Genomic DNA, 27,923 nt, shown 5'->3' with positions numbered 1-27,923 from the left:
ATAGACCACTCTGTACTGCAGCGGAGGAGTCTCTATAGTAGTACAGAGCACAAACCTCCAGCTGCTGCAGGAAATTTGCAAGCGAGAGGGAGACTTACCACCCGGTGGACCAAACTTACTGATTTTTATTTTTCCAGGGACTTGACAATGTCAGAAAAAAAAAAAAAAAAAAAAAAAAAATTTTTTTTAAAAATGTAAAAAGTCACCCGACACTGAAGTACAAACACTCAGCTTTACTCATAAAACATAATACATAACAAAAAGCGTACAGGAAGTGTCCATCTTCATTAAACGATTCATTCTCAGACGATCGCACGTATGTGGGGCAGTATGGCATCAATTTACATGCAAAAAAAAGCGCTCTTGTAGTAAAATGGCGTCCGTGATCATCTGTCCATATCGGATGGGCGACCACACATCAACCTGAAGTCACCCAATGAGCAAACTGTAGGAGGATGGAAGAAATCGGCGAGGAGCTGCGAATCCCGTGTGCGAGCGAGACTTCATAACCCAAATCCTGGTGGTAATCCGCCCGGGATCTGACCGCCGCATCTGGATCCAGCGACTCACATGGTGAAGTAGTGATACATGGTCACAAACATGAACAGCATCTGTGGAGAGACGGCGGTTACAGGGCGGCAGATGGAGCCGAAACCGACACGACTTAGGCCGCTCCGCGGAGAGGAGATTAATGGGGGATTTACATTTCTAGGCCCAAATCCTCTGATATTACCATTAAAGAGCAAGTATGTTGATACAGGGACAAAATGCCGGAGTTTAACTACAGCGTGAGAGGCAGTTACACCAACAGTATATACAGGGCCATGTAATATAGGGGGGAGGGCAGTATATCACTAATATGTAAGCTACGGTGATAAGACAGGTTCACAGCAGGCTGCAAAGCAAGTTTGAAAGGTTTGTGTTGTCAGCCAGCAGTGTGTACTTGTCATGCTGACATCTAGTGGCCACTATGAAAATTGAAGGGGAAAAAACAAAACCCTAATAATAATAATGCAAAACTGATCCACAACCCAACTTACCGTCCACATAAGAATAGCGAAGCCAAACCAAGAGATTCCCCAAGTGTAGCTGTCTATCGCATGTCCAATGTGCTCAAAGCACCCCTGAAATATTAAATGCACAGTCATTACATAAAACTCCACTCCCTGTTGTGCATAGGTATACCGACAACTGTTGGGAGAGTTACATGATGTCTCCAGTCACATCTAGAGCTGCATTCACAATCCTGCACTATTTGGAATCCATCTGCAGCACATCTCACACACTAGTGGGGTGTGGGGAATATATTCCCACAATGCATTTATCTTTATTATACTACTAAACACTTAAAACCCACATGTAAAAGCTGCTATTCCATACAAGAATGATTATTTATGTGGGTCTTTGATTGACATTCACAGTGCACACCGTCTACCCAGATCGCCATGACGCCCTTTACAATTTAGGGCACTCTAGCATCTGTTGGTCCCGCTTACATACCAACCAAAAAAATGCATTTAAGAAGAGGGGGGGGGGGGGGGGCAGAGGGAGGTCGGTGAGGATTAGAAAAACATGGCTGCTGCCTTTCAGAAACAGCTCCATGCTTGTCCACAGGTTGGATCTGGTACTGCAGCTCAGCTCCATTGAAGTGAATGGCTAGCTGCAGTACCACATGGATAGGTGTGGTACGGATTTGGGGGAAAAAAAAAAAAAAAAGGAAAAAGCCATGTTTTTCCCAAATTGTGGCTAATCCTTTTAAGAAGGCATTTAGACTGTTACAGTCCATGAGAGTTCTTAGTCTAGAACACTTATGGCCTATAAAACAAGATACGCCATAAGTGTCTGATCATTGCTGGTCTATCGCCATAATCCATCGCAGCCAAGGGTGGCTAGAATTATGGAAACAGATTTATTTTTTTTTGGAAGTGGGGGGGGGGGGGGGTTCTACACAGTTTCCATCATTCCTGTAGACGTGAATGCGATGTACAGAAACTGCATGCACAGTGAGCAAGATCATAGCAGCTCGAGAGTTACAGAAACCCCATGGTACGGCTAGTTTCATAACCCCGACCACCAGTAAAACTGTATTCCCATCTCAGCCTTATCTCTCACCGTATTATAGACATAGGGTGGCAGCCCAACACGGCAGGCCTGCTTATTAAGGATCTGGAAGTTGTCATCCTTCGCACAGCACCAGAACGGCCATGGGGCCTCAGACTCTGAATACACAGTGCGGAAGGTGGAAGCGTAATCAATCCAGTCGGTGGGTCCGTCCACGCCGCAACATTGCTTCTACAAAACAAAGTAGGGAAAAATAAATAAAATTGGCTCATAACTCATCTGGGTCATAACAATATAAGACCCCCCCCAGCATGATGGGATATTGGCGCCTGCACCCTCTACCGCCCGTCTTGGTTGGTCTCCCATAGTTTACATTGGGTGCCCTGTAAGCTTCACATCCACACTGGATCCGGTACATAGGCCCGCCATGCTATACTGTCCAGTATAATGCCAGGGGGGTGGGGTGGGGAATGGCGGCAGGCTAGTCCATGGGGTCTGGCGGACCCCCTTTATTTCCAACATGTGATAAATCTGTACTTACTTCCAACATAATCCGTTTCCAGAAGTTGGTGATCTCGGCGCCTATGGAGGAGTTTTCTGCAAAACGGCTCAACATTTGTGTCTTGACGACATTGGAGTTTACCATCTACAGAGGAAGAGGAGTAAGTCATGCGAAATCGCTGACAGACGTCTTACGTCGCTACAGATAACCACAACACTTACGTAATCCCGATGTGTGAAAGACGTGATACAAGAAGCGCATTCAAAGATGTACACGATCATCATCAGCACCAGGTACTGCGGGGCAGAAGGACAAAGACGATCAACACAGCATCATACGGAGACCTGATTGGTCAGTGACCAAAGCTGCACTACTTGGAGGGTCTGAAGACTATGTGCCCCCCCCCCCCCCCCCCCGACTTCTGCATGGACCCTCCACACATGCACATAACTTTCCGTATCCAAGTCAGTGTGGAGGATCATCTGAATGCCCTTCTGTATACAGGGGGAGGCAAACAATAGGAAAAAACAGACACTTCCAGTCTGAGTAAATTCTAGCCAAGATTGATACACCACATGAACCCGTTCCCATAGTGAATTCAGCATACTTTGATTTAAAAAAAAAAAATCTTCCACCAAGAAGTGCGGTCTTCCGATTATTAGACTAGTTAAACAGGCGTTTCCAGACTTTTGCCTCGCCCTGTATTTCTAGTCCTATTAAGGATATTAATATTTGGGAACATGATGCTTTGTAGCAAGACAATGAATTCAATCAACTGCGAACCGATGTAGCAGCGCTGGAAGAACTCCGCGCTCCGCTGTCTGGGATGGTGCCGTATAATGAAGTTTTCACCATCAGAAAAGGATACATAAACCGCCGCCACCACCCACCTACCTACCCGCCCTCCAGTGTCTGGCCTACAATTCACAACCCCACCACCTCTGTGGTCCACCAGCTTACCACCATCAGCATGGTCCGACTGTTCTTTATCGCAGCCACAATTCCATACACTCCTAGGAGGAAGAAGCTAAATCCACAGAATATTCCGATCCAGCCTCCGGCGAAGACGTCATCTTTTCCGGTTGCCCCCAACACCGGGTAAACGTAGTAGGGATCAGTGGTGGCCCAGATGGTCTCAGCAAACAAGGCCAAGCCGCAGAGCTGTGTATAGAATAGAAGGTTGAGATAAACGCTATATTCTTGTACATAGGGGGCAGTATTCTAGTACTTCTTAAAGGGCAAGTATCACCTATACATACGAGGTTTTGGCCATCGGTGTAATCCTGCCTGTGATGTTAGTGCAATGACTGCTACAAAGCCTTCTCTACAGAACAGGCAGTGCCAGACTATTATTAGGCTTCGTGGTCAGTGTGAGAACTGCAGGATTTCAGGATTTTTCTAATGTATAGATCAGGACATCACAAAAAACAAAAAGTGTAAAAAAATGTTTGACTTCTTGCAAATATCAGTATTTTTATGTCATTTTCAAATGAACATCCCCTTCATTAAAACCATCCCTGTCCGGCCGCTGCCATCCATGAGCTCGGACTGACCTGTGGAGCAACATTCCACTAGTCCTCCTGGGGCTGCTGACTGGTGAGGGGTGGGTGAGATGTAGTCCTCAGGTACATGAAGGTCTAACCTTACAGCATCTAGATGACCACCACCCACAATCTCATGATGAATGGTCGCTGTATTGCGGATGACTCTCTGCAGGAGTCCATACAGTTCTTGCCCATCTCCCTCTCCTCTAGGCCTCTACTCACCAGAATCACGATATTTCCAAACACTATGGTTGCCACGAGGGCGGGGTTACTCTTCTCTGCCATCTTGAGATGTCACCTGTAATAGATACAACACGTTAGAGGAGTTTGCCGTACAGTTCATGATCAGCAGGTCTGGTTAGGGGGACCTATAAACCCCCCCATTCAGTATTGACCCTGCAGGAGTTCTCCGGACATGTGACCCACATACATGTGTTACTAGGTCAATCCTACTTGTATAGCAAATTGGCCAAATTACCAATTTCTGGAAGAGCTATCCACCTTCACCCCTAAAATATCTTAAAAGGACCAGATGCTGGCAATCTCATGCACGTGGCCCTTTTTTTCCCTTGGACTGTCTATTTTTGCTGCGCCTTTTTTTGTAACATAAGGCCTTTTTTTTTTGTAGCCTCACCTGCAATACCAAACCTGGCCACTGTACAGTGTACGGAGCTGTCCGCTTCCACAGTGAAAGCAGCCGAACTGTTTTCAAATACAGTTACGCACGGCTTCTGTGGGGCACAAGCATTTGTCAGTGCCTCCCTACGGATCATACTTGTAAATGGATAGGTGATCAATACAAGACCAGTGGGGGGCCAACACCCCCACCGATCAGCTGTTCTCAGAAGGTACAGTACATAAAAACTAGCACTGTGGCCCTGATTAGTTTGGCAAGCTCAGTCTCATTCACCACTTCAAGACCTCTGCTTGCAGTCAGTGAGTGGAAACAGTCTTGCTTACATCTCAGAGCCGAGGTACATTGGACTTCCCACTGATACATTGTAACATACCGCTGCTGTGTTCAGCTCCTCCTTACACAATACAGTAAGTTACATATTTGCACATTTTCACAGCAATGTTGGGGTAATACATCCCATAAGGTTACAATTAGATGTGGAAGACTTTATCTACATTTCACTGGGTTTTGCATACCGTGTTCACAGGGGCTCAGATCCCCCATTCACCAGCGCTGGGTTTGTACAGATCCCCCATTCACCAGCGCTGGGCTGGGTTTGTACAGATCCCCCCCCCATGTGAACATACAAGATGGAAATCCCAGCTACTCAGTGCCAAGCTGGAGGCGCACGAGCTGCAAACTGCACCCAGGTGTGGCCCTCGCTCATCAACATAGAGACCATCCTGCAGGACACACCCAAGTTTCCATGCAGGTACGGATGTAGTGGAGTTGAGTCGGTCTCTGGTTATAGATGATAATATCACTAATATGTGTTACATAGGACTGCAGGTCACATCTACATTATCACTGCTATCTGGGGTGCTACATAGGACTGCAGGTCACATCTACTACATTATCACTGCTATCTGTGGTGCTACATAGGACTGCAGGTCACATCTACTACATTATCTGTACTCTGTTACCTGCAGTCCTATGTAACAGTGATGTCTCCAATTACAACTAATGCAGTATATATCACTTATGTGTGGTGTTACATGGGACTGCAAGTCATATCTACTACAGACCCTCATGTAAACTACAAATCCCAGCATTCCCTGATGGCCGGATCCTGCTAGTACAGATCAATTATACAAAGCGACATGACTCGGCCCCCTTCACACGGGCGTATTTGCGCGCACATCACAGAGAACAGAACCCACTGATTTCAGTTCATTCAGAGCGGGTAACGAACGAACACCATCCAATAATCTGGGAGCTGCTCTCTTACAATCGCTTTGCATCCCTCGACTGTTCTGCGATCACACGGGACGGCAGAACGCATAATTCACGGGAGGCACAGAGGAATACTCTGGCTGCAGCAGATAGATTGGAAGAGGAGCAGTTCCAGACGTCTTGGTTTACATCCAAAGTCAATTCATTGCGTTTTTTTAATCTTCCAAGATCTCTGCTTGCTGTCATGCAACGGGGCGGACTTGCTACAGATTTTCAGCATGGAACATCCACAGCATTTACAGCAACAGCAAGGTGGATGCAATTTCCGCTGCGGAAACTGAGTCATGATGTGGAATTTAAATCCGCAGCAGGTCAACTACAGCCCTGGATTTTTGGGGCAGATTCCATCGCTTTAAACAAGGGAGGGAATTCCGCATTTAAAAAAAAGTTAAGCGAGTTTTGCGCTGCAGGATCGCCACAGCAAACGCCGCCCTTTGCAGACAGACTGCTACTCTGCGTCACCGCATCTCCCCTCCACCTAAAACACAGGCAGAGAACCGCTGATTGCAGCCAGCACCCAGACCCACAGATCTGTCCCCAGCACCGACCGTGATCAGCAGTTCTCCACCTGCAGCCGTTTCTCTTATCCACCGGATCAGACTTTGCAGACAACAGCTACAAAGTTTCAGAAAAAAAAAAAAGTGCAAAAGTATTAGCCCCCTGAACCATCAGACCTGCATGTGATCTGTGTCCACTTACCTGCAACCCAACGCCAGGTGTGTGCAGCACAAGCAGCAGTCCTTACATCTGAGGAGGGGTTATCTTCTGTCTTGTATCTTATGGGGTGCAGAAGACACTGGTGGGAGGAGACAAAGTTTCTACCCCTCCCACTGCACCTGTTGGCCCCGCCCCCACCTTTGCACTAGTTGCCCTCCTTGTTTTCCTCTATTGTTGGGGTCAATGTGATGTTTACTCGGATGACGTGAAGACAAACTGGTTTGTGGGGAACAGAAGATTCTTTGGCAGTTGCTTTAAAATCAAGTTTCTTTAAGATGAGATAAGAACAGAACTGGTCCAGCAGGGAAGGAGTTTGCAAAAGTCTTCACTCCCGTGGGAACTTGGGGCGGACTGACCGCTCAGAACCCCCCATCCATTGTGTCAGTGATGCCCAGTTTCGCGGCCCCGGGGTGGGTGACCTGGGTCCAGGCTGTGCCATTGTCCACTATCCTGATTTGCATGTGATTTGGATTGCGCCGCTGTATTCGGCGGTCAGGTTCACGATGGCCTCCTTGGGTCACCGCCATTTGTAAGTCAATGCTGCCCTACGGGTTATACAAGAACTGTGACTCCCTTTTGATGGGTGTGATTGTGTATGGGCTCTACTGGGTACGGCGGGCAGAGATTATCGTGATCACCGGCTCCTAATGGGGTCGTTCTGGTACCAACCACATCGTTGGCAGCTTCTTGGCGCTTTGCGTACGCAGAGGAAGTCAAACAGCCGGATCCAGCGCCGTATCAATAGATAACAGTAGCATACTGGAACAGGAAAACATGGATGCGCTACACAATGGTACGGCGCACGGACCCCTGGGGGCCCCGGAACATGGATGTCAATATTGTGTTGTGGCCCCAGTAAGAGAGAGAGAGTAAAAACCAATTGCGTGTGAGAAGCAGACATCCGTCTTCCACTTCTCTCTAAGGCCGTGTTTACCCGGCCGATATTCTCGTGCGAGTTTCGTTCGTTGCGAAACGCATAAAACTCGCACAAGAATGGATCCCGCTGTTTGCAATGGATCTCATCACATGGGCGCTCTTCTGAAGAATGTGCGAGTCTCTGGCACATCGCACAAAACACGGATGCATCTCAGGCGGGACTCGCTAAATACTACGTAAGGCTGGTGGCACACGGGCTTACGCACACATTTGCGTATCGCAGCGCAAAACGTAAGAAAACCATTGAAAATCATTTGTTTCATAATTCTGCCTTTTCACTCACTCTCGCATCGCTCAAAAATCGCGCATTTTTATCACAAGTGTGAAGCCCCCAGAGGCCGCCTTCACACGGGCGCTTTTTCCCGCGATGACTGCAGCGTAATTGCAGTAAAACGTTCCTATTGTTTTCGATGGAGCCTCTCGGACAGGCACTCGATTGCAGCACTTTCCCGCGCCCCGATCTCCGAGCGGAGTCTGCTCTATTTTTTGGCGTTTAGCGCACTTCATCAATAATGAGGAGGAAAAGGAAATCGTGGCAAAGCCCCGCGAGCGAAAATGTGGTGCTTTTCCGAACGCCTGTGTGAGGGAGGCCTTAGGCTTCATGTCCATTTGCTGAACCCCGCAGTAGTATCCGTGCGTGACCGCGGACACGGAGAGGAAGAGACAGTTTCTTCCTCTCCGTCTCCACTGCGGGTCTCCTCTGAGCCGGACGGATCCTCTTTCTTCAGCACGGCGGATGTGTCTGGGAGCGAGGGCCGATGCAAGCGCAGTGCTTTCTTTTTTGTTTTTGGATCGCCTGCTTTCCCACAGACCCGCGGCACAGACACAGTGACCGCTGCGGGTGTGCTGCGGCGGGGACGGCTTTCTCCGATCCGCAGGAAAATGGAGCATGCTGCGATTTCTTCCTGCGCGTGCGATGCGCCCACCGGGAAAAAATTACATCCGTATGCTTTTACTTGCCGTGCGGATGCTAATGCATTCCTATGGCGGCTGGAGCTGCGGATTTCCCGCGCAGGAGACACGTGCGGATTTTATAATTAAAGTCCGCCCATGGACATTGAGCCTTCGGCATACGGTCGTGTGAATGAGCCCTTTGAGAGACACGGAAAGCGGATTTCTGCTTCTCACGCGCCACTCTTCAACTTTACAATTGGGTTTTGCTCTCTCTCGCAGCATAAAATTGTCCTCAATGTTCCGGGGCCCCCAGGGGCCCGTGTGCCGTACCGTCGTGTAGCGCATCCATGCCTCCTATTCAAGTACACAACTACTATCTCAGTAAGGCCGGGCTCATACAAGCGAAATGTAATCGTTTTTAAACACACGCAATAAACGCGCAGATAACAGGCGGTGAACGGATCACATGATCACATGAACGGACATTGGGTGCAGTGATGCATTCACACTTGTGTATATACAAAAAAAGGGCGCAGCATGTTCTATTTTACCGCCTGTTACACGTGACGGAGCCCTGTTGTTTTATATGGGTAGGTAATAAACGCTGTACATACGCAATTACATCACATACGGCGTTAATACGCAACGTCGCTAAGTGACAGAGCGGGAAATGTAAAAACAAAAGAAACCATGACAGCATGCGTGAGATACGTGCGTGAGATATGTGCATGAGGCACTTACACGTGCGTGACATACGTGCGTGAGATACTTGTGTGAGATACGTGCGTGAGATACGTGCGTGAGATACTTGCGTGAGATACTTGCGTGAAATACTTGTGTGAGATACTTGCGTGAAATACTTGTGTGAGATACGTGCGTGAGATACTTGTGTGAGATATATGTGTGAGATACGTGCGTGAGATACGTGCGTGAGATACGTGCGTGAGATACTTGCGTGAGATATGTGCATGAGATACTTGTGTGAGATACTTGTGTGAGATACTTGTGTGAGATACTTGCGTGAGATACGTGCGTGAGATACGTGCGTGAGATACTTGCGTGAGATACTTGCGTGAGATACTTGCGTGAGATACTTGCGTGAGATACTTGTGTGAGATACTTGCGTGAGATACGTGCGTGAAATACTTGTGTGAGATATATGTGTGAGATACTTGCATGAGATATGTGCGTGAGATTCTTGTGTGAGATACGTGTGTGATATACGTGCGTGAGATACTTGTGTGAGATATATGCGTGAGATGCTTGTGTGAGATACGTGCGTGAGATACTTGCATGAGATATGTGCATGAGATACTTGTGTGAGATACTTGTGTGAGATACGTGCGTGAGATACTTGCGTGAGATACGTGCGTGAGATACGTGCGTGAGATACGTGCGTGAGATACTTGCGTAAGATATATGTGTGAGATATATGTGTGAGATACTTGCATAAGATATGTGCGTGAGATTCTTGTTTGAGATACGTGTGTGATATACGTGCGTGAGATACTTGTGTGAGATATATGCGTGAGATACTTGCATGAGATACTTGTGTGAGATACGTGCGTGAGATACTTGCATGAGATATGTGCGTGAGATACCTGTGTGAGATACTTGCATGAGATACGTGCGTGAGATACTTGTGTGAGATACGTGTGTGAGATACGTGTGTGAGATACGTGCGTGAGATACGTGCGTGAGATACGTGCGTGAGATACGTGCGTGAGATACTTGCGTGAGATACTTGTGTGAGATATATCTGTGAGATACTTGCATGAGATATGTGCGTGAGATTCTTGTGTGAGATACGTGTGTGAGATATTTGCGTGAGATACTTGTGTGAGATATATGCGTGAGATACTTGTGTGAGATACTTGTGTGAGATACTTGCATGAGATATGTGCGTGAGATACTTGCGTGAGATACTTGTGTGAGATACTTGCGTGAGATACTTGTGTGAGATACTTGCGTGAGATACTTGTGTGAGATACTTGCGTGAGATATGTGTGTGAAATACTTGTGTGAGATACTTGCATGAGATATGTGCGTGAGATACTTGCGGGCGATCCTTGTGTGAGATACGTGCGTGAGATACTTTCATTAGATACTTGTGTGAGATATATGCGTGAGATACCACAGAGACTGGTGCTGCTGCCTTTTTTTGTTTTTGTTCCTGCTATCTTTGGGGGGAAACTGGGTGTATTTATCTTGATCTACCTAGTGATAGAATTGTCTACCTCCTTCTCTCTAAAGGTTATGATTTCTCAATCTGGGGACTAACCGTTTAGCTGGAAGCTATTTTTCCTGGGGGGAAACTGGGTTCATTTACCTTGATCTACCTAGTGATAGGATTATCTACCTCCCTCCTCCTAAAAGGTTATAATATCCCAATCTGGGGATTAACCGTTTAGCTGGAAGCTGATTTGTTTGTAAAAACTCTCTTATGGTTCCTGATGAGGCTACGTAACAGGTAGCGGAAACGCGTTGAACCACTGATTTTTTTTAACCTACATAATAATTGAGCTGGCAGTTTGGTGTACTGCATTATAACTTTTGTTTTGGTGGCTACAACTCGCAAAAAACGTTGGCAAGCTACAGCATTCTGATATCAGCTTTATATCGGATTTTTCTGAAACTAGCCAAAGTAGCGTGAATATTCTCTCACCTACGGCATTGCTTGACAGTCTATGTATCTTTCTCTATTTGGGAGGAATAACGCACGTGCTCTAAAAAGCGGATACAAGTCCCCCATCTATTGAATATCTATAGCTGTCTATACAAGCTGGAACACCATTCTTAAATGAGCCTATCCAACTAGCTCTAGGATATATACCACGGAGAACAAAAATAGAAACTTTAATTCCGTTGGGAGAAAATATCGGTTCCTAGGCAACGTATATACTGCTTTCCCCTCATTTGACATAGGGGTGCAGTTTTTTATTTATTTGTGTATTTGTGTCTAGAGTTTAGGACTTTGTGTTACAAACTCCTTTTTATTTAGTTTTTCAATAAAAGCTATGTTTTAGAGACTTAACTGAACCCTACTGTGACATATCCATTTTTTCATCGAGGTGTTCGTCCTGCAACTGTGAAACCCTTGCATGAGATATGTGCGTGAGATTCTTGTGTGAGATACGTGTGTGATATACGTGCGTGAGATACTTGTGTGAGATATTTGCGTGAGATACTTGTGTGAGATATATGCGTGAGATACTTGTGTGAGATACGTGCGTGAGATACTTGCATGAGATATGTGCGTGAGAAACTTGTGTGAGATACTTGCATGACATATGTGCGTGAGATACTTGTGTGAGATACGTGCGTGAGATACTTGCATGAGATGTGTACGTGAGATACTTGTTTGAGATACTTGTGTGAGATACTTGCATGAGATATGTGCGTGAGATACTTGTGTGAGATACTTGCGTGAGATACTTGTGTGAGATACTTGCGTGAGATACTTGCGTGAGATACTTGTGTGAGATACTTGCGTGAGATATGTGTGTGAGATACTTGTGTGAGATACTTGCACGAGATACTTGTGTGAGATACTTGCGTGAAATACTTGCGTGAGATACTTGCATGAGATATGTGCGTGAGATTCTTGTTTGAGATACGTGTGTGATATACGTGCGTGAGATACTTGTGTGAGATATTTGCGTGAGATACTTGTGTGAGATACTTGTGTGAGATATATGCGTGAGATACTTGCATGAGATACTTGCGTGAGATACGTGCGTGAGATACTTGCATGAGATATGTGCGTGAGATACTTGTGTGAGATACTTGTGTGAGATACTTGCATGAGATACTTGTGTGAGATACTTGCGTGAGATATGTGTGTGAGATACTTGTGTGAGATACTTGCACGAGATACTTGTGTGAGATACTTGCGTGAAATACTTGCGTGAGATACTTGCATGAGATATGTGCGTGAGATTCTTGTTTGAGATACGTGTGTGATATACGTGCGTGAGATACTTGTGTGAGATATTTGCGTGAGATACTTGTGTGAGATACTTGTGTGAGATATATGCGTGAGATACTTGCATGAGATACTTGCGTGAGATACGTGCGTGAGATACTTGCATGAGATATGTGCGTGAGATACTTGTGTGAGATACTTGCATGAGATATGTGCATGAGATACTTGTGTGAGATACTTGTGTGAGATACGTGCGTGAGATACGTGCGTGAGATACGTGCGTGAGATACGTGCGTGAGATACGTGCGTGAGATACTTGCGTGAGATACTTGTGTGAGATCCTTGTGTGAGATACGTGCATGAGATACTTGCATGAGATATGTGCGTGAGATTCTTGTGTGTGATATACGTGCGTGAGATACTTGTGTGAGATACTTGCATGAGATATGTGCGTGAGATACTTGTGTGAGATACTTGCGTGAGATACTTGTGTGAGATACTTGCGTGAGATATGTGCGTGAGATACTTGTGTGAGATACTTGCGTGAGATACTTGTGTGAGATACTTGCGTGAGATATGTGTGTGAGATACTTGTGTGAGATACTTGCACGAGATACTTGTGTGAGATACTTGCGTGAGATATGTGTGTAAGATACTTGTGTGAGATACTTGCATGAGATATGTGCGTGAGATACTTGCATGAGATATGTGCGTGAGATACTTGCGTGAGATCCTTGTGTGAGATACGTGCGTGAGATACTTGCATGAGATATGTGCGTGAGATTCTTGTGTGAGATACGTGTGTGATATACGTGCGTGAGATACTTGTGTGAGATACTTGCATGAGATATGTGCGTGAGATACTTGTGTGAGATACTTGCGTGAGATATGTGTGTGAGATACTTGCACGAGATACTTGTGTGAGATACTTGCGTGAGATATGTGTGTGAGATACTTGTGTGAGATACTTGCATGAGATATGTGCGTGAGATATGTGCGTGAGATCCTTGCGTGAGATACTTGCGTGAGATACTTGTGTGAGATACTTGCGTGAGATATATGTGTGAGATACTTGCATGAGATATGTGCGTGAGATTCTTGTGTGAGATACGTGTGTGATATACGTGCGTGAGATACTTGTGTGAGATATTTGCGTGAGATACTTGTGTGAGATACGTGCGTGAGATACTTGCATGAGATATGTGCGTGAGATACTTGTGTGAGATACTTGCATGACATATGTGCGTGAGATACTTGTGTGAGATACTTGCGTGAGATACTTGTGTGAGATACTTGCGTGAGATATGTGTGTAAGATACTTGTGTGAGATACTTGCATGGGATATGTGCGTGAGATACTTGCATGAGATATGTGCGTGAGATACTTGCGTGAGATCCTTGTGTGAGATACGTGCGTGAGATACTTTCATTAGATACTTGTGTGAGATATATGCGTGAGATACTTGCATGAGATATGTGCGTGAGATTCTTGTGTGAGATACGTGTGTTATATACGTGCGTGAGATACTTGTGTGAGATATTTGCGTGAGATACTTGTGTGAGATATATGCGTGAGATACTTGTGTGATATACGTGCGTGAGATACTTGCATGAGATACGTGCGTGAGATACTTGTGTGAGATACTTGCGTGAGATACTTGTGTGAGATACTTGCGTGAGATATGTGTGTGAGATACTTGTGTGAGATACTTGCGTGAGATATGTGTGTGAGATACTTGTGTGAGATACTTGCATGAGATATGTGCGTGAGATATGTGCGTGAGATACTTGCGTGAGATCCTTGTGTGAGATACGTGCGTGAGATACTTGCATGAGATATGTGCGTGAGATTCTTGTGTGTGATATACGTGCGTGAGATACTTGTGTGAGATACTTGCATGAGATATGTGCGTGAGATACTTGTGTGAGATACTTGTGTGAGATACTTGCATGAGATACTTGTGTGAGATACTTGCGTGAGATATGTGTGTGAGATACTTGTGTGAGATACTTGCGTGAGATATGTGTGTAAGATACTTGTGTGAGATACTTGCATGAGATATGTGCGTGAGATACTTGCATGAGATATGTGCGTGAGATACTTGCGTGAGATCCTTGTGTGAGATACGTGCGTGAGATACTTTCATTAGATACTTGTGTGAGATATATGCGTGAGATACTTGCATGAGATATGTGCGTGAGATTCTTGTGTGAGATACGTGTGTTATATACGTGCGTGAGATACTTGTGTGAGATATTTGCGTGAGATACTTGTGTGAGATATATGCGTGAGATACTTGTGTGATATACGTGCGTGAGATACTTGCATGAGATATGTGCGTGAGATACTTGTGTGAGATACTTGTGTGAGATACTTGTGTGAGATACTTGCGTGAGATATGTGTGTGAGATACTTGTGTGAGATACTTGCACGAGATACTTGTGTGAGATACTTGCGTGAGATATGTGTGTGAGATACTTGTGTGAGATTCTTGCATGAGATATGTGCGTGAGATACTTGCGTGAGATCCTTGTGTGAGATACGTGCGTGAGATACGTGCGTGAGATACTTGCATGAGATATGTGCGTGAGATTCTTGTGTGTGATATACGTGCGTGAGAAACTTGTGTGAGATACTTGCATGAGATATGTGCGTGAGATACTTGTGTGAGATACTTGCGTGAGATACTTGTGTGAGATACTTGCGTGAGATATGTGTGTGAGATACTTGCACGAGATACTTGTGTGAGATCCTTGCGTGAGATATGTGTGTGAGATACTTGTGTGAGATACTTGCATGAGATATGTGCGTGAGATACTTGCGTGAGATCCTTGTGTGAGATACGTGCGTGAGACACTTGCATGAGATATGTGCGTGAGATTCTTGTGTGAGATACGTGTGTGATATACGTGCGTGAGATACTTGTGTGAGATACGTGCATGAGATACTTGCATGAGATACGTGCGTGAGATACGTGCGTGAGATACATGCATGAGATACGTGCGTGAGATATTTGCGTGAGATACTTGTGTGAGATATGTGCATGAGACACTTATGTGAGATACTTGTGCTCTCATTTTACTTCAGCAGAATAAGGAATAGCAACCAATCACAGCGCAGCTTTCATTACTTATACTGCTGAGGTAAAATGAAAGCTGCGCTGTGATTGGTTGCTATTTCCTATACTGCTGAGGTAAAATAAAAGCTGCGCTGTGATTGGTTGCTATTTCCTATACTGCTGAGGTAAAATAAAAGCTGCGCTGTGATTGGTTGCTATGGGCAACAACTATATTCTGTTAGTTTTCAGTAGAGATGGGTGCCAAGCTAGTTTCCCGCTGCCCCCCTGTATTAGATGTATCCGCTGTGACACGGAGGCGGGCGCGCAGAGCTCTGACTCATCTGTATTAATTAGTGTTAGTCAACGTGCGTCGGCGGTTTCCCCTTCTGGTGACAATTTTTGGATCTTGGCTGCTTATTTACCGTCCAAATCTTTAGGTTTCTGCATAAATCTGTGTGATAAACATCTGTGCGATCACGTGGATGAGAACGATGCCCACGGCACCCGCGCCACCGTACCGCGTGCCAGCGCGTCCGTAGTATGTCTATCAAGGCCTGCTTGTTGTCAGTGAATGGAAATATCCAGAGGCTGCTGAGCTATTACACAGGTTACTGCAGAATATTCCGCCATACGGAAAGATCCGTGCCAAAACCTGCAGGCTGAGGCCGCGCCAACACAGCGACGGTAAAATGCCGTGTTTTACAAGGATTTTGAGCGCAGTTTTCAAACGTAGGGGTATTGCGATGGGTGATGGGGTGCGTTAAAAAAACATGAAATTGCACGAAAGTAGAGCAGACAGCGCTCGAAAACGTCACGTTCAGGCACAGGTCTGCAAGGAGTCGCCATTGGAATCAGTGGAAGCGTTGTACCGTGAATAGCGCGGTATTCAAAATGCTGCGCTAATCGCAGTAAAAAGTGGCAGTGTGGGAGGGGCCTAAGGCTACCTTCACACAGACGAACGCATCATCAGGCTGAGATACCCGCTAGATATCGCGCTTGTCAACGTGCGTTTTACACGCGGATGCGAGGAGTTTTTCATACAAAAACGCCTTACATCTCTTCTCTGAAATTCCGATACTCCGGCGATTGTTTCACGCGCGTCGGAAAATCAACAAGTGTCTCCCATAGCTTTCAATGGAAAACATCATATGGCACGGCCTGCATATGGCGCACTTCCCGCAGCATGCGATGTGTTTGACTGTCCTGTTACAAACAATTGGCGATGCGTTCCGAGGGCCGCGAAAATAAAGAACATGCGGTGATTTTTTTAGCTTGCAGCATCGCTCATTTATGTGACTCCATTCAAAAGAATGGGGTTCATATTTGCGCGATCTTTGTGCATCTCGCAACGTACAAAACTCACACGAGATTCACGCTCATGCGAATGGAGCCGAACTTCAGGCATTTTGATGCGGAATTGAAAATAGGAAAATGCGTCTGGCTATTCCAGGTCACAATCCGCATTTGGGTGGGCGAATTTCGGATTTTGACTATTCAGCAGCATCCTACAGAGTATTCCGCTGCGCGTGAAAAAGCCTCAATCACACGATGACTGTGTCAGATCCACGGATTTTCATGCAGGATCGCACTGCGATGGGGACATCACATTCCGTACACGTAAAAATCCGCCCCATGTGAACTACGACAGGGATTTCCGTAACATTAAACTGCATTCTAAACCAGCACCGATTTTACTGTGGATTTGGGCATAAAATCTCCACCCTATCCGTGGCAGAGCTATAGTGTGAACGGGTTCTGCAGGCGCCTCCGCCCAGCCTGGAATATTCTACCACTTTAGTGAATGGACCAGCACAGGAAACCTGCATATTTGCGCCACAAATCAATGGGCCCTTCTCCTGGGGTTTTTTTGGCGCAAAAAAACGCAGAAACAGTCAAAAAACGCATACGCCCGTGTCAGCTTCAGTTCATCGCAATGTATCAGTGTTAATCGTCTTGCGCAAATCCCTGTCCTAGACTGACAGCTCTCGGGGCGTATTCACATGGGCGTATTTGCGCATTTATTGACACTTTTCTACATGGGAGCGCAGAGCCTTCCATCTCCACAGCGTTGGTTCCCGAGGTTCTTCCCCAGCACAGCGGGGGTTAACACGGATTGTCACTGTGTGGATGGAATCCCCTCCGACCGGTTGCTCGCCTTATTTGTGTTCGGGCGTGGAATGACAGTAATGTGGTTGGGTGTCCTGACGAATATCCCCCTGACCCCACCTCTCGGATCCAGAGTGGAGCGAAGGTACATGGACAGTTGCTAAAAGTGCAATCGCTGGAGAGCAGCTGTGCCTACAGGATCCTAGGGGATTCTCCAGGCCTCATTGACCAAGGCCAACCAGGGCTGCATCGTTCCTACAGGGGTGACATCACACAACCCGTACAACGGCTTCCTTCATTACCGGCAAAACCCTTTATCCGCAGGTTATCCCGTGGATAGGGGACAACATGCAACTGTGGTACACCCCGTCATACATTGTAGGGGGCCCAACTGTTCCTCTGAACATTCATTCACCCGTTTGCCCCCAATAATTGGGTCATGTAAAAGGACCTTAAGGGAACAGGCCGCACAACACTGCGCACCACACAGTGAATTCCGCACCAAAATCTGTAGGCGACCTGCGAATTTTGATGCGCAATTGAAAACGGCTTAAAACTCACCTACAATTCCGTAGTTACGCCTGCAGATTTTGGTGCGGAATTGGGTGCATTGCGCGGCGTGATTCCGTGCCGTGTGGAGGGTGCGCAGGGACTTGGCCTGATGTAAACCAACACCGATCGGCAAGCATGTAGACGACTGCTCATTAGCTTTTGTCTACATGGGCCTAGAATCACTGCTATACGGGCGGACCCTCATTAGTACGCCCGTTTGTCGCGGTCGGCCGGCCGCGCAGCTTCCTGCTCACACAAGCACTAATATGCCTGGTGAAAATCAAAGCTCAGCTGACGAACGTGCGCTCGTTTATCGGCCAATTGCGTACCTGTGCTGCGAATGTGTATGGAAGTGATGGTCAGCACTTTTTTTTAAAACTCATGCTATCCCGCAGAATCCTTGGCCTGTCCGCAATGTCAATTGCGGACAGGCTGCACATCGGACGGCTCGCATTGACTTCAAAATGGAGCATGCTGCGCATGTGGAATCCAGAAGACAAATCCACATGTGTAAACTGAAGTTTGAAATGCGGATCTTCCACTCAAAATCGGCCATGGATCTGCAGCTGAATTCAGCAGCGCTCCTCTAACCCTCCTACAGTGCCTGCGCCCACAGCGCGAGCTGCTACTGAGCGCTGCCGATCCTGTGATGTGGAGTGGCATCATATGACCAGCAGCGGTGCTCACTCATAACCCGATTGTCAAGTGAAGAAGGAATTGTGTGCCCGCTCATGCGCCGCGTTCGGACCCTTCTACACGGAACGATCATCGTTAATATTCTCGCTGATCACGGGAATCCAAACAATAATCGCCCAGTGTAACTGGCAGCAGCGACTGAGCGACAAACATTGTTGAGGTCGCACTCACACAGCCAAAAGCGTAAAATGCAGTGGGACTCCCGCAGAGTTTTCTAGCTGTGAACCCGGCCGTGACCCTGTCTACGGCTGTGAAATTGTACTGCGCATTACTGCATCCTCACACAGGCGGTCATACGCAGTACGCCTGTTTTTTTGTTGTTCATATCTCCTGCACCGTCACTTAGAGATGATACGTATACCGCCCGCCCATATACCATGTTATGGCGTATGGGCTGCGGCTAAATATGTGAGAGTGCAAAACAATGGGCTTATCTTGTGTAAATATGCAGCAAAATAGAGCATGCTACGTTCTATTTTGCGCTGGCAGATTACGCAATTCTGAGACGCTAATGTGAGCGTAATTCCCATATGGTCATGTGAGCCCGGCCTTACTGTGAATGATCCCCGCCTCCATTCACTCTGTGATATTCGCGCCTGTGTGAGGACAACTCTAAGGCTGGGTTTACACGCGGTGTAATGGCCTCGGAATGTCCGTGAAGACTTTTTGCACGGACATTCCGCCCACGTCTTTTTATCCCGGGATAGCCAGCAAAGTGGATGAGATTTGGAAAAATCATCGTCCACACGCTGCGGCCAAGCCGCGCTGAAATCAACATGCTGGGCGGAATTCAAAACCGCGGCAATTAAATTCTTTTCCCGTTTCTGCGGCAACCGCTCTCCTTTCTATGGGAAGAGACGGCCGCAGCGGAGTGCAGGTGGTGAAGCCACTTCAAAATCCGCAGCGAAAGGCCGCAGGTTGTGAAGCTACATTTCTCCTGCGGAAATCTCGCAGTATTTCCGTGCGGTCATTCCCAGCATTTCCACGGGATTTTGGTCCTGTGTGAACCCAGGAGCAGTAACTGCATCATAAAGGGGATCTACGTGGCATTCCGGGTGTGCGGGCATCAGGGCACCTTCTTAGGCCCGCTTACACAGGTCATGAATGCGGCTGATATGTGTGGAATATGCGCTTTTTGGATAGAAAGCATCTGCATTTAAGAAGAATGACGTCGGGTGACATTCCAGGAGCGCCTGGGACAAGACTGAAACTAGTTGGGTGCCGGGGAGGGGCGGCAGGTATCACCCTGGGGCTGAGCAGTACTACCAGCCCCATCAGAAGGGCCTATTCACACGAGTGATCTTCAGGTCCGTATTTGCATCTGACTGTACAGACAGCAGTCTGACCTGTTAGTCAACGGGGTTGTAGACTTTTCTTTTTTTTTTACAATCAGTTTAAGAAATGTTAAAAAAATCTGTTCTGGTCCGATTTCTCGGACATCAAGTCACCCATTTTCCCGGATTATTATCAAGCAATGCTAGAAAACATTGGGCCTCCTGCAGAAGCGAAGAATGGACACAGCGAGCACATAAGGATACGACAAAAATCGGACACGCTCATCTGAATTAGCCATAAGAATTAAAGTGGCGCACATATCCCCCCCACAGTAGCGAGATATCCTCAATGACAAGTCTACTTGCCCACTTACAGCACTCGCGTATCTCTAGGAGGCCTTCTTCAGAAAAGCGTGTCTGATTTTGGTCTGTGAAAAGGGACCTCTTTTAATCCGTGTGTGCGTCCAAGTTGCATCCGTTCACTGTGGAAGAACATTCGCCTGGCGGGCTGTGAAGGGACCGGATACTTCCATGGAATAGACAGACAGCACACGACCCTAATACACGGCCGTCTGAATGGACCTCTAGCAGATTTCAGGTAATAACCCCTTGCAGGAGCAGAAACGGCGGCCATGTTGACAACAGTGACCCAGTTGCACTATTCAGGATCCTGGAAAAGTTGGGCAACAACTTCTGTTCGATCTGCTACGAAGCAGGAAAAAAAAAACGCTAAAAAGAAGACCTAAATTTTTGTGACCAATTTTTTGATTTGCGAATATCGAAAAAGATGAGAAGAGACTTTTCTTCCTTTCATAACACAGTTTTATTGAGTTAAACAAGGGACGAGTGTTACCACAGCGCGTGTTAATCATTCCCACAGTGACCCCTTTATCATGACATCGCAATTATAAATATCCCCTACAAACCCCTCTGACCCCACAATCAGCTGTTATATACATGTAAGATACAATATACAGTGCAGGTAACACGGGGGAGGGGCGGACACGTCCATCGTCATCACCAGGAGTACATAGCCCTAAGCAGATCTGGTTTTGTGTCAAACCAAGGGTCAAGATGGCGTCTACATATCAAACAGTATCAAGAAAGCTGTGTGACAACCAATATGGCTGCCAGTACACCACTTGATCATTCAGCTTGGATTGTCCCCTTCATCCTCACCTTCTAAATAGCCCTATGACCAACTAGGTTTGTCACAGCGCCTGAATTGGCCATCATATTGGTTGTGACCCAGAAAGAGATCATATCAACGTGGATGAACTGAATTGTAAACGATCATACAGAAGAGGGCAATTTAAGATTTACTGGTAGGGGAGGGGTTAATTAAAAAAAAAAAGAAGTTGCAGAGAGGTAAGTGAATTGAGGCACAACAGTCAGTGTTCTCCTTTTAATTGATCAGCTTGTTCAGTGATATCAATAGAATGTTAGGTTACATCATGATAGTTCCTCGGGGGCGGGGCTTGGTTACAATGTGTCACAAGGTTATTTACATATAATATACAGTAACGTGTTGCTGACCCCTTAGCAGCCGGCGGGGCCACAACTCACAGTCATTGTAGATAAATAATCACCAAGAACAGTTTATAGAAATCTTTACAGTTAATACAAACGGCGAACAAGTCCACACGTGTGAAGCCGCAACGTGTTTGCTTACGGTATGTACAAAATTTACGATAGAACAGGTTCTCCCCAACACTGCACTCACAATGAGCAGAAAATGCTAATGAGGAAAGCACCCAGAATGGAGCTAAGCTCCTCCTCCACAAGACCCACCCATTACCACATGCTGGCAGGGACAGGGGCGGCCATAACGCAGGGCAAATACAAACACGAAAAAACATAAATGCTTCCCAATAATAATATGTTATCAGGGCGGCCATATTGTATGATAAAGTCCGTCCCCCGCCAAGAATTAGAGAGATTTCTGGTTACAGACGCACGTTGCGGCACAGCACTGTTGTACCACAAATTGGCGTTTTTTTCGGATGAGTTTTAATGTCTGCACATTGTTTGCGGCTAAAAAACGGATGGATTAGCGCAGTGAGCCATGCTATTGCATCTAGGAAAATGTCAGCTGGCATGTTGAAAGCTGGACGGGCCCTATTATGGTTAACGGGGTCAATCTGGCACCGTTTCGGTCTGGCATGTGCCAGATCCCACAGTTGTGGTATTTTTGTTGTTCGACTTCGAGATTGGAGTCGAACAATGGAAATAGAAGCGCAGGCGTAAAAGGTGCCTTACAGAGATCTAGGCATTCAATAACTGTGCATGCCGGCTGGGCGCTACGCGAGTCTGTACTATGCAAGACTCTCCTAGGCCTTTCAATAAGAAGGTCTGCAGCAGATGGGGACTCTAATACACAATACACTGCCCTAACTGCTGAAGAGCTTTTATTGAGTAGGAAGTGTACCTCGGGGGCGGGGCTACAAGAAGATTAGGCAGATGTAATTTCCTACATTATATGGGTTAAAGTGACCTTCGATCCCAGACAAACCAAGATGGCTTCCCCGCTTATTAGACGACCCAATGAACTAGTAATTAGCCACTGCATTCTGCTTTCTGATTGGCCAGGGCTGCACCCATGAGCAATGCTGGCCAATCAAAGCGGAATAGGGTGCCTTACGCTACTGATGGACTACCAGGGCACAGTGTGCATCAGAGAGGCAGTGCGGCCAACTCCGTCATTTGGGACCAGAGTTTTCTTTAAGCCCATTTAGTTCTCTGCGCTCAGAAAGAATTTTTCGCACGGGCTTAAAAGAAATAATAATGAAAAATTAGCGCTGTCGGGATTTTCTCCTGAAGTGTCAGGAGCGGCCGGAGAGCTGCAGCTCGTTCTCCAGAATCTCAGCTCTCTCCTCCCTCGCTATTACATAGACCATTAGTCGCGGCTCACAGTTATCAGCCAGCCACCTCTCCCTCTTTAGTGAACGGCGTTCCGCTGCCAGATGAAGCAATTACGTGAAATGTGTTTATTCTGAGAGAAGCGGTAATCACAGCAAAGAGGCGATGTTAAAACTCTCCCTCCGTGAAGGAAGCGGGACTAACACTCTCTAAAGATCTTTTTACTTCATTCTTGATAGACGATTGTGGAATGTCTTCTCACCCTGAATCTGAGGACCCTCTCACACGGGCATTGCATGAGTGCTGCTTACTGAGATTGGCGCTAGTTGAACTGGCTTTTTACACAGGTTGGTAAACATAAAGGCATTGGGTCTTGGGTGTAAATCTCATGTAAGAATGGAATAGCGCCCCCAGTGGCTAAGATAATGATAAAGAATTCATATAGCTGGATAACTCCATATCAGCATGAGAGATCGCTCCTGTCAAACCAACCTGATCATCTCCTATGGGGAGGTAAGTTCTAGACTGGACCGGAGAGAGTCACTGGATCTTATGTATCCGGGCTTCTCCACAGTGTTTGATACTGGGCCGCATAAAAGGTCGGTATATAAAATGAGAATGCTTGGTGTGGGTGCGAATGTGCGTCCGGGGACCGGAGGGTCGCATCAAGGTCTATGGGTCAAAAATGTCCTAAAATATATATATACTACACCCTGAACATGGTGAAACCAAAAACACAATGCAAGGAGAATTTCACATTCCCCTATTGCATCTATAGGAGTTTATGGACCCATAACTGGTCAGGGATAGGGTGGCTTATAAATGGTACATACTCTGATTGGGTCACCGTAACGAGTGGGGGGCCACAGGGGGCAGTACTCGAGGGGGTACTAGTGGGGTACCACAGGGGGCAGTATTGGAGGTGTCACCATTACTGGTGGGGTACCACAGGGGGCAGTATTGGAGGAGTCACTGTTATTAGTGAAGTACCACAGGGGGCAGTATTGGAGGTGTCACCATTACTGGTGGGGTACCACAGGGGGCAGTATTGGAGGAGTTACTGTTACTAGTGAAGTATCACAGGGGGCAGTATTAAGGGGGTTACCGTTACTAGTGGGGTACCACAGGGAGCAGTATTGGAGGTGTCACCATTACTGGTGGGGTACCACAGGGGGCAGTATTGGAGGAGTCACTGTTATTAGTGAAGTACCACAGGGGGCAGTATTGGAGGTGTCACCATTACTGGTGGGGTACCACAGGGGGCAGTATTGGAGGAGTTACTGTTACTAGTGAAGTATCACAGGGGGCAGTATTAAGGGGGTTACCGTTACTAGTGGGGTACCACAGGGAGCAGTATTGTTCCCTCTTTTTAATATATATTTATTAATGACCTAATAGAAGAATTGTGCAGTAAAATATCAATATTTGCAGGTGATACAAAACTATGTAAAAAAATTTACACAAGAGAGGACAGGATGTGGGTACAAGTTGATCTGGATAAGTTCTTTAAGGGGGTTCTTTACTGTAAGAGCTGTGAGACTATGGAACTCAGGATGTGGTGATGGTGAACTCGATAAAAAAGTATGAGAGGGGCCTGGAGTGTTACAATATTACATGTTATATCACTCATTACTCCAGAAGGGTCAGTGATTCGGGGATTATTCCCATTGCCGGATTGGAGGGCGGGGTGGGTGTGGCTAAACTACAGCTCAAGTATATGCAGGACTAGTTCTGTCTCTCCCAAACTCCTGCACAGATCCACACAGCAGACATCACTGCAATCAGTGGGGCAGGCTCTACCTTATGGTAACAGAGTCTGTGTAAAGCAACCCTCTGGTACCAGGGCAAAACCCAAGGGAGCGTTATACTACCTGCTGGTGGTCTTCTGCGCCAGTGTTACCTGATTCGCATTGTCTGGGTCCAAAAAAGCCGCCACAAGCTTCTAACTACTTAAAGGGGGTTGCATTAAAATTTCAAGTTGTCCCCTTATCCACAGGTCATCCACAGGATAGGGGATAACTTGCTGATCATTGGGGCTGTCACCTCCAGACTCCCGTGTCTCACTCTCCTGTCACTGTAGGGGGCGCTTCTCGCCTTGCTGTGAAGTCACTCTGAGTGGTGCGCTGGCCACATATGTACAGTCAGTACTGAAGTTGATGGAAATACCGCAGCGGGTGCCACTTTGGTATCTCAGCAATCCTATCGACTATTGCACTTTGGGGGGGGGGGTGCAATAACCCAGCAGTGAAGACGACGGGGGACATGGGACCCCATGTTCTTGAGATCAGCAAGTGTCTCAGCAGTGAGACCCCTACCAATCAGCAATGTATCCCCTTTCCTATAGATAGGGGATAACTTGAAATTTTGGTACAACCTCATCAATGCACACAGTGCGCTGCTCTCTGATTGGCCAGCACTGATCACATGAACAACGTTGACTAATCAGAAAGGAGGTGTAGACCGGTGGTAGTCTAAGGGTATGTTCACATGGAATATTTTTGCTGTGGAACGTGACAGAATCTCCGCTGATGCCACAACAAATTCTGTGGCGAATTTGCATTCCCGCATCCTATTACTTTCACCACAATCTGTCAGTGCGCGGGAAGGAAGCAGATGACCCAAGTCACTTCTTGGGCAGATTCCACATGGAAATCCACGGATCTGTGGCATAGCTCAGCTGCGGATCTCTGCAGTGGATTTTAGAAACGGAATCATCATGAAAAAATCCATGTTGGATTCCGCCGTCTGAACATAGCCCAACACTATCAACGCCCTGTGCCCTTAGGTAGTCAGAGGATTGTGGAGGCCATCATAGATGACTGCACAATGAGGTCCAGAACCTGCTGATTGGGGGAACGAGAGCACAGAAGACCAACGGCGGGATTGTGTCCTGGGACCGGAGGGTCGCATCAAGGTCTATGGGTCAAAAATGTCCTAAAAAAAAATACTACACCCTGAACATGGTGAGACTAAAAACACAATGCAAGGAGAACTCCACATTCCCTATAGAAGTCTACGGACCCATACTGTACAATAAGCCACTGATTTCATATGGCAGTATACCAAGTTTTCTTATGGACTCACATAGAACCTGTAGGGAAAGGTAAGGCCTGTTCCATTGGATGCCGTACTATGGAAGTAGTAGACCCTAGAAGGATTGCGGAGGCACCATACACTGACCCACGGACCACCTATGGCTCTGCATGAGGCCCAACACTAGGTTCTAAAAATGTTCCATCCCCATAAAGCTTTACAAAATGTTACTGTTCATAGAGGGATCATGTCAATAAAGTTGGCCATAGACATAAGAGACATTGGCCAAGGCAAGTGCGAAAGCAAGTCAGGAAGACCAGCCGTCGGTCCCAAGCTATCTCATGCATAAGGTCACTGCCAACTCCGTCACAAGTTGCATGCGGTATTGCAGCTCAGTCACACTGACTTCAACTCAGCAGAACTGCAATACCTGAGACAACCTGTGGAGAGGGGTGGCACTGGGTTTTCGGAGAAAGCAGCCATACTTATCCAATACTGGACAGCATCTTTAAAGGGGTTGTCAAGGGTTATAAAAACATGGCTACTTTCTCCCAAACACAGTGCCACCCTTGTCCATAGGGTTGTGTCTGTATTGCAGCTCATCTCCATTGAAGGAGGTAAGTAATTCCATAAATCTATATATCCACTGATTGGCTGCTTTATTAGACCCTCGGCCCTCTCACGATTGGTGCTTCCCTACATGGAAATTCTCCCCGTGACTACAGCATGTCGGATAAATCACGAGACAAGTTTTACGTGGATCATTTTTAGCGTGAATCCACATTAGATTGGAAAATCCAGCAATCTGAGTGACTTCCGATGAGGTCCGGCCATCGGTGCTAGACTAGTCGGGGCCTCACTGCCAACCGTGGGGTTTTCACATGTAACCGAGAATGGCATGATTGAAGAAAATCATTCAGCGAAAGGGCATCCTGTGGGCGGAAACAACTCGTCACCGAAAGGGGTCAAAGGAGGAGGTCAGGAATCATTCTGACCAACAGACTGCACAGTCAGGAGCAGCCAAACACAATTGTAATGCTCCAACTAACGTGCCTAAAGCACAACCCACCGTTCCTAAGCACGAATGGGCTATAAGGCAGACGACCAGTTCCAGCGCCATTGTTAGGAGAAACAGAAAGGAGAGACTCCAGAAGGCAAAAGAGCGCAAAAGTTGGATTACTGAGCAGCCGAAAAACATCCCCTGGTCAGATGGATCCAGATTACTGTTGCCCCACGCTGATGAGAGGTCAGAATTCAACGCAAGCAGAATGAATCGAACACTTCCTGCCAGCTGGTCAGGACATGTTAGCACCGCCTTCTAATCTGCCGCCACTACAAGAAGCTTCCTGTCCGCAGGGGCCGATCTTCCCGCAAAACAATTTCATCACCTAATGGAATCTACACCAGAATGAATCGCTGAGAACCAAAGGAGGTCCAACGCTCCACCAGATGGGGGTCTCTAATAAAGTGGCCGTTCAGTGTACAGATATACGTGGAATTAATGGAAAGTTATATTTATGACACAAATTTGCACACTTTCCCTATTTTTAATTAATTCAAAAAGTTTTCTCGCCGTAAGAATACGACGCACGGTTATCCATCACGACTTACTACTGAAATGTAATGACCCGGGGATTAAATCGCAAACCCTGCTAACCTACTACGACCGTTTTGCATTCTGGCAAAGTGTTGCAATGCATTCTGGGAGAAGACCGGGGCCTTTTAGTGAGTCACCGAGATTTAGAAGAGCACTCTGCAAATAATGAGTTCCTACAGGAGGGTAATAGTCATTAACCTTCATTACCAGCCCCATAAGTGGATGCCTATTAGCTCTTCAGCTTCACATTAATGTTCTCC

At 46.7% G+C, this 27,923-nt stretch overlaps 1 protein-coding gene across 3 annotated transcripts; it reads right to left on the bottom strand.

Annotated features, from left to right (window-relative positions):
- Positions 1-218: 218 nt before the first annotated feature.
- On the bottom strand, positions 219-6,820 carry UPK1A (uroplakin 1A). 3 transcript variants are annotated; one of them, XM_066606407.1, is made up of 8 exons: positions 6,716-6,820; positions 4,330-4,405; positions 3,524-3,724; positions 2,785-2,859; positions 2,603-2,707; positions 2,113-2,292; positions 1,041-1,124; positions 219-611 (listed from the first exon to the last, which is right to left on the bottom strand). In XM_066606407.1, exons 2-8 carry the CDS (start codon positions 4,390-4,392, stop codon positions 567-569), a joined length of 753 nt encoding a protein of 250 aa, XP_066462504.1. In that variant the 5' UTR covers positions 4,393-4,405; positions 6,716-6,820; the 3' UTR covers positions 219-566. The 3 variants fall into 3 exon arrangements, with proteins under 3 accessions (XP_066462504.1, XP_066462506.1, XP_066462505.1); XM_066606409.1 differs by having other exon boundaries at positions 6,691-6,720; XM_066606408.1 differs by lacking the exon at positions 6,716-6,820 and adding an exon at positions 6,565-6,588.
- Positions 6,821-27,923: the final 21,103 nt, after the last annotated feature.

The sequence above is a fragment of the Eleutherodactylus coqui genome, chromosome 6 (genome assembly GCF_035609145.1).
Source record: "Eleutherodactylus coqui strain aEleCoq1 chromosome 6, aEleCoq1.hap1, whole genome shotgun sequence".
Classification (NCBI taxonomy): domain Eukaryota; kingdom Metazoa; phylum Chordata; class Amphibia; order Anura; family Eleutherodactylidae; genus Eleutherodactylus; species Eleutherodactylus coqui.
The sequence above is the reverse complement of the archived record's forward strand: the minus strand, read 5'-3'. Positions and strand labels throughout refer to the sequence as shown.